Source organism: Entamoeba invadens (genome assembly GCF_000330505.1).
Source record: "Entamoeba invadens IP1 unplaced genomic scaffold scaff_1105074725313, whole genome shotgun sequence".
Taxonomy (NCBI): domain Eukaryota; phylum Evosea; order Mastigamoebida; family Endamoebidae; genus Entamoeba; species Entamoeba invadens.
The window spans coordinates 1-7,165 of record NW_004440263.1 but is presented as its reverse complement, the minus strand read 5'-3'; the positions used below and the strand labels follow the sequence as shown (position 1 = coordinate 7,165).

Genomic DNA, 7,165 nt, shown 5'->3' with positions numbered 1-7,165 from the left:
AAATCAAGTATCAATACAAATATTGAGTTGATAAAGTGTTTAATATTACATTCATTTTGAAATTGATTTTAAATATACTGTTGATTATTCACACATTGAAATTATTTGGTTTTAATATCGTTCTAAAATTTTGCTATTACATCGGTTATGATTTCATTTTTTGACTATAGTCAGTATAAAACGTTGTGTGTTCAGAAAAATTAACTTATTTTAATTAAATAGTCGTATTTATGTTTAAAATAATGAAACCTGGGTAAAAACTCAAAAATGTGAAAAACTAAAAGAATTCAATGGGGTTTTAAAATAATTTACATAAATTATCCACTCAGTTTAGTCCAAAAGATACTGGCTAATTTTAAAGCAAATAACTTTGTTAGAGTGACTATAGTATCAAAGTTCATGTACATATTTATTTGTATTTTGTGTTTTCAAATGTAAATTCAAACAAAATGTTTACTTTTAAACTGACTTTTGTTTAGTCATATTTGATGTAATTGATTTTTGGTACAACAAAAAATATTCTATTGTTTAAAACTGTTTTGGTGTCTAGTGGTGATGATATAACATAAATATAACTTATGTCCTTTATAAAATCGTTGTTGTTGTAAATGAAAAGACAAAATTGATAAACATAATATCAATGTTTATACACCGTTTTAAACTAAAAACAACTGAAAGCAATAATTAACACCAAATTGATTAACATCATTTAAATGAATATAAAAACAATTAAAATAAAATAACACAAAATGATATATTTTAATTATTGTTAAATGTAATAAGTTAAAATATCATTATTATTTGAGGTTTGATAAATAATCAAATTGGAAAATAAATATTATTTGTAAATGTCACATTTTTCATTGTATTATTTAAAAATAATATACCGATTAGTACATTAAACATATTAACACAATGTAACTTATCATGTGCAAATATCTCAAAAATATTTGTTACACAAATTGTAATTAATTGAGAAAATTTTAATCTATATTCCAAAGACAAAACAAAAAGTTACAAACATTAAATAATGACACTTACTATTACAACTCACACCCATTTAATATGATGATAAATATTTGTCTTTACATATCATAAACCAAAATTTGTGATTACTTCGAAGTTAACTTTTTAATTTATTTCCTGTTGTTCAGTATGTGATTTCAAACTTTATATGTTGCATACTTATCAATTTATTATATACAAGTTACAAAATCAAAAAAACGCACATTTTGTATGTATTTTGATACTGTCTTTTTTGTTCATACATTTTAATTATGTTGTTAATTTATTGAATTTGAGTTTTGTTGTTTTCAAATTTGTTATAAAATTTACAACTTAATCAATATCAAGTTAGTCTTATTTTGTAAAATATAAAACAATTCCAATGTTATTTAAGATTCTACTTTATAAAATAAAAATATCTAAAACAAACACAATAAATATTTTTATTAAACACTATGTCTATTTTAATAATTAAACAATTCGACCAGACAAATTTTGATATCAATGTTTAAAATTGATTTGTGTAACAACCGAAGAATAAACAATTTATTAAAATTTATTTAATTTAAAATGATTATTTTTGAACAATTTATTGATATTGAAAAAATATCAATAAATTATTTCAAAATAAAAAACGAAAGATTTTTTAAATGAGTAAAAACTAATTATATTACAAATATTATTCATAATTTTTTGTGTATTTATAATGAACAATTATCAAAAATCATTTTTATTATTTGAAACTTTTAAATCTTTATTTTTATTTTTAGTTTTATTGAATAAATAAATGAAACCGATAATTATCAACATTGGTTTCTTAAATAATTATCGCAGAAATTGTGGTATTGTAACGTAAGGATTAACAAAAGAAATAAACATTTTGGTTATAAAAAAATGACGTGGGTAATTGGAATTGTAATTTTAAAAAACTATGATAATCAACAAAATGATAAAAACTTTTATTGTGTAATATATATATAAAACAAATTCATTTTATTCATCAATTGAAAAAACATAAAGTAAACATACAAAATGTTGAACATAATTAACTTTTGATTGTTATTTTTATTAAAATTTGAAAATTTATATTTTTTTTTAAATACCATTATATTAAAGTTTCATTTATATTTAAAGTTTTTGATTTTTTACATAAATTTTGTTTAAACGTTATAAATGTAATTTAGTCAACCAAACAAAGTTTAAAACATCATTGAATAGTTTAATTCAATGTCAATAATATACCTAGGGTCCGAATGACCAACTTGGTAATTTTGCCGAATTTTGGTTGGGTTTTATCAGAATGCAGACACCAATTTTTTCACAACCAAAAACCGAAGATAAAACCGATTCAAAAACTTAAAAAGGGGTAGCTACTTTTTGTTTCAAAAATAGTTAATAATCCAAAACAGCTCATTTAAAGAACCGAAAGAAACAAAACCTAATAATGTCTTTGTTTAAAATATAAAACACAAAACTGTCTCAAAAAAATTATTATGATCAATAAGGAAAAAAAAGACATATCAAATTTTTCAAAAAAGAAAAACCAAAATAATTGTTTTCAAACCAATTTATAAAATACATTTTGAACAAGTTGTGATGTATTGTAAAAATAATTTAAACAGCTTGTTTTATTAATTATAATTAATAGTTAAATTCTTGTTAAAAAACGTATATGAATTAGGTCAATTTATAATTAAAATTATAATACATAATAGTATTATTACCTGGTTGATAGACACAGTTAATTCGACTTGAACTTTCAACAATCAAATTCTTTGTAAAACCTTTTGCTTTTTAAGTGGCGACAACCATTTCCTTCATCTCTTTGATGGCAACAACATTTCCTCGATATGTTCCTTTGAACACAATCCCAAAGCTTCCTTCTCTGAGTTTTCGAACTTTTTTCAACTCGTCTGGGTCAAGTGCTGTCGACATTTCTGACGCAAATTTGACTGGAATTTTTATCTCTGATATTTTGCCTTTGTTGATGTTTAAGACTGAACAAGTGATGTCAACAGTCTTTTAAAGTGTACACAGCGGATGGACAGCAACAGTAAATTCAACAGCACGACCTTTCTTGATACTCACTGGTATGGAAGGTTTAACATTCAACTCAAACTTTTCCTTGTCATTTTGTGTTGTGAATTGAATTTTCAATAAAGACGTTCTGTCGTTGCCAATCATAAATTTGCATTCGCCGTCTTTCTGAACTGCAATTTCGCCTTCAAAATGCGTTTTTTGAGTGCCAATATATATGATATCAACTTCTTTCTTTTTTAAATCTTTCAACAAAAATTCTTTGACAAGTGACTTCCTTAACTTCTCTTCTTTTCTGTAATGAATACAAAAAAGTATACAACTTATTGTTATAATAATAACAACTATAAAAATACCAAAAATGATTGGAAGTATAATTGAGAGTACATTTGTCTTGTGAACACACTCGTCTCCACTTGGTCCAAATTTGTTGCTTACACTGCGCTCACTGCATTGTCGTGTTTTTGGATCATACGATTTACTATTGCAATTGAATTCCATTTCACACATTGTAACTATTTTGATATCAAAACATATAGATTAATACATAAAGAGCACGTGTTATTGTCTGAACAAGTCGCACGCAATTTAACACACTTTGGGCATTTTTAATATTTGTTTTGATAATACCATCGAGACACACCGCAAACCCATATTCTGAAACCAATTTACAGTGTCAAGTGTTGTATTGATGACACACTTCTTGTCTTTTATTGTTGTAAATTCGACATATTGGTAATACCCACCTTTCACGTTACACTTTGCATGTGTTGAAACATTGCCAACACAACTTGGACACTTCCTATCATATGGAAGACATTCAGTACCACTTAGATAATATACGTCATAACAATTGGTTCACCCCGTATTGCTGTTTTCTTTGCAGTACACAGTCTTCACTTCTGTATTGCAAACCAATACACCCTCATTGGAAGTTCTAAGTGAGATTTGTAAATCATAATGAAGGCAATTACCTGATGATGTATACGAGCATAGCATTGTTTCCATTGAAACACATTTTTTTGTCATCAAATTTGAACTATTCTTCACAAATTGCACATTTTGAAGTTGATAAGTCGACACTTTGGCAACGCGCAGTAGACATGTCAACACATTGTGTGTCACTTAAAATATAGTTGTTTTTACATAACATACATTGCACCTCAAATATTTGTTATCATAACAACAGATTTGTAGTGAATTTCACTTAACATTTTGCATGAGCCGAGAATTAGATAATAACCTTTATTACACACAGTACATCCACTTGGCGTTGACACAAAACAATTTGATAGTAAAACACAACTTCCATTAACAAGAGAAAACCCATTTGAGAATATATAACACGTAGTCGGTGTTGTGCAAGTCAGACAATTATCTCCACACAACTCGCATTGTGGTGGATATACTTTGTTCAAAAAGTATTTCGAATAACATTTTATACACAGTCCTTTTAATAATGCCTCACATCCAACATCATCACTCCATAAAGTTGTATATGTTTTTGTTTGTGAATGTTCGATGTTTTTTTCACATTTAATTGTGTTGTAACTATCTAAATAAAAGGAACATTTTTGTGGTCGTTTCAACTATTGAACAAACACCATTTAAGTTGATTGAATCGAAACATTCTATACATCCAAACCAATTTGGTACTTCTGACAGTATTTGTGGTTCTCATATGACAGTGTTGAATCTAAATGAGCCCTATACTCAAATGATTTTATGTGTTGATTATTTGTTCTTGTTGTACAAGTCGAACAACTTGTAGTACACTCGATTCTGTATCCCTCGTTATCTATCAAATTTGTTGTTGTCGATCATTTCTTTGTTTTTCGAGACTCAAACTCCACGCCACTCTGGCAGCCAGAAAACTCCAAAACATCAATATCAATTGTTGAATTCTGTTTGTGGTCACATGAATAACACCCATAAAACAGATTGGAACACTTCATACTGACACTCTGTTACACTTTGAATTCGTCGACTGGAAAGTCAATGTAATTTCCTTCAGTCTTGAATACCATTCGATTGGATTCGCAGTTTATTGCTCTTTTAATGCTCAATGAAATCGTTTTTGAAACACATTTATTGTTATCATCCAACACCAATCATATGGGGGCTAAATATACAATTCAATGATTTGTATATTGTGCTTGTATAAAATTATGCCATGTTGAAACGAGACATATTACATGGATGCATTATGTGCAACAACAATCAAAAACCATCGGTTTGATGTAATCATTGGGTCTATTTTTGTGACATCATTAGTGACTTAACTGTTGCAGATTCTCTTGGTATTTCCCAAGCGCCGATATCAAACCGTACTGTATTTCCCATCACTCTTCGAAACTCTACATGGAAGTGCTGCAAAAAGAAAATGTAACACAGTCAAGTCTGTTCGAACAGCGTCTTTGATGTTGAAGTGTCTCGTGTATAGTGTTGAGTTAGTGCTCATCAAAGAGATCATCCAAGGTTTTATCTCGCTAAGGCCACAACCATTGAGATCTATGAAGAATAATCAACCATACTTGACTCCAAACCATTTAATCTGTTTATTATTGGTGTTGTTTGTTTATCTGTAGTCTCAAAAAAGACACTTTCGAGGCGTTTTCTGGGGTAAACGACGAATTTTCATTATAGACTATTTTACCGACATTCGAAAAACTCTTTCTGAGTCTATGCTGTTGGGTGAAAAGAGAGATACTTCTGGCAATATCATATAATCGGCGTGTTGTTTAGTTTAATACAGTTTTGCCAATATCTTTCGGGACTTTTACAGTTTTCTCCGTTTTCTATCGCACCATGATCTTCTAAATACAATCTAATTGCTTTATCAATTGGTGATTCTTCTCGTCTTTGTACTGCATCAGTTGTCATCATTGGAATTGCCCAATTGGCAAATTCAATATGAAAATGTGAACTCGAATTTAAAAAAGCGGAACTACTTTGTGGTGTTATATTACTTATGCCACTCAATTCAGCCTTCACTCTTTGAACACAGGTATTGATTTGTGTTTCAAACAAATCACCATCACGAGTAATAGGAAAAAAGAAAGCTGCTAAAATATATATTCTTCTTTTTGAGAAATAGCGCGCAGTCTTTTTTCGAATTCAGATCGAGCTATCATTTTCCAGTCCTTTCCAAAAATAGTCCCAGCTTCAATTTCCATAAAACCACTTTCCGATTCTTCTTCATAATCTTCATCTATTTCACTATGTTTTAATATATTTTTTAGAAAACCTTCCGGTTAGTAAATAGAAGAGGAAATTGTATTCCAAATGTCTCTAATAGCTCCCACAACATAACACGAAGTAATTTTTTGGTTCGCCGCCAATTTGTTGTAAAGATCGTCCATTGCTTTTGTGAGTGAATACATTTCTTTGGCCCCTTTCCACCCCTCTTCATTGAACTGAATCCCATTGTTCAGTTCTTTAACACTCTTCTCTCTTTTTAACAATTTGCTAAAAGAAAGGTAACATGAATTAAACCGCGTTTTCGTATAAGTCGCAAGACATCCAGGCTCTTCACAATTTTTTGAACACAACTCTTCAAATATTCTTTGTGTTTTTTGAGAAAATTGGAGTGTTTTGGCCAAAGAATTTATATTTTTCATGAAGGCTTTCATCCCGGGTATTTGTTTTATCACAGCAGAAAACAAATTATTCGATGTGTGTGCAACACAGTCAGTTTTGTTTCCATTAATTTCAGACAATTTATTGTTATTTGATGCCGAATCAGCAACAAATTGTATGTTGTTAACATTCAAATTTAAATCGGTAACAATTTGACTCACATATGTTTTAATTTCCTTTCCTGTATGTTCTACATTAAAAGGACTCACATTCAAAACTTCGTTGTGTGACTCAAATTGTTTATCGACATAGTGGAGAGTTGTTGTTATATAAGAATTATTATATTTACTCATGATATCTGTTGAAATAGATCCTGATAGATTATTGAAAACGACATCTTCTTTAATTCTTTTTTTGAGATCTCGTAGTTCTCTATCGTACAATTCATAAAAACAAGTTGTTCTAAATGTTTTTTCGTCTGACAATACAACTGACTTATCGAGAAAATTCAGTAACTCAACTAAAAAGGGATTTCGAATTGACT

The 7,165-nt window shown here is 28.7% G+C and overlaps 1 protein-coding gene across 1 annotated transcript; it reads right to left on the bottom strand.

Moving 5' to 3' along the window:
- Positions 1-3,027: 3,027 nt before the first annotated feature.
- On the bottom strand, positions 3,028-3,543 carry EIN_473760 (hypothetical protein; the record flags this gene model as incomplete). The annotated part of the gene is made up of 1 exon (XM_004255557.1): positions 3,028-3,543. One exon carries the CDS (start codon positions 3,541-3,543, stop codon positions 3,028-3,030), a length of 516 nt encoding a protein of 171 aa, XP_004255605.1.
- Positions 3,544-7,165: the final 3,622 nt, after the last annotated feature.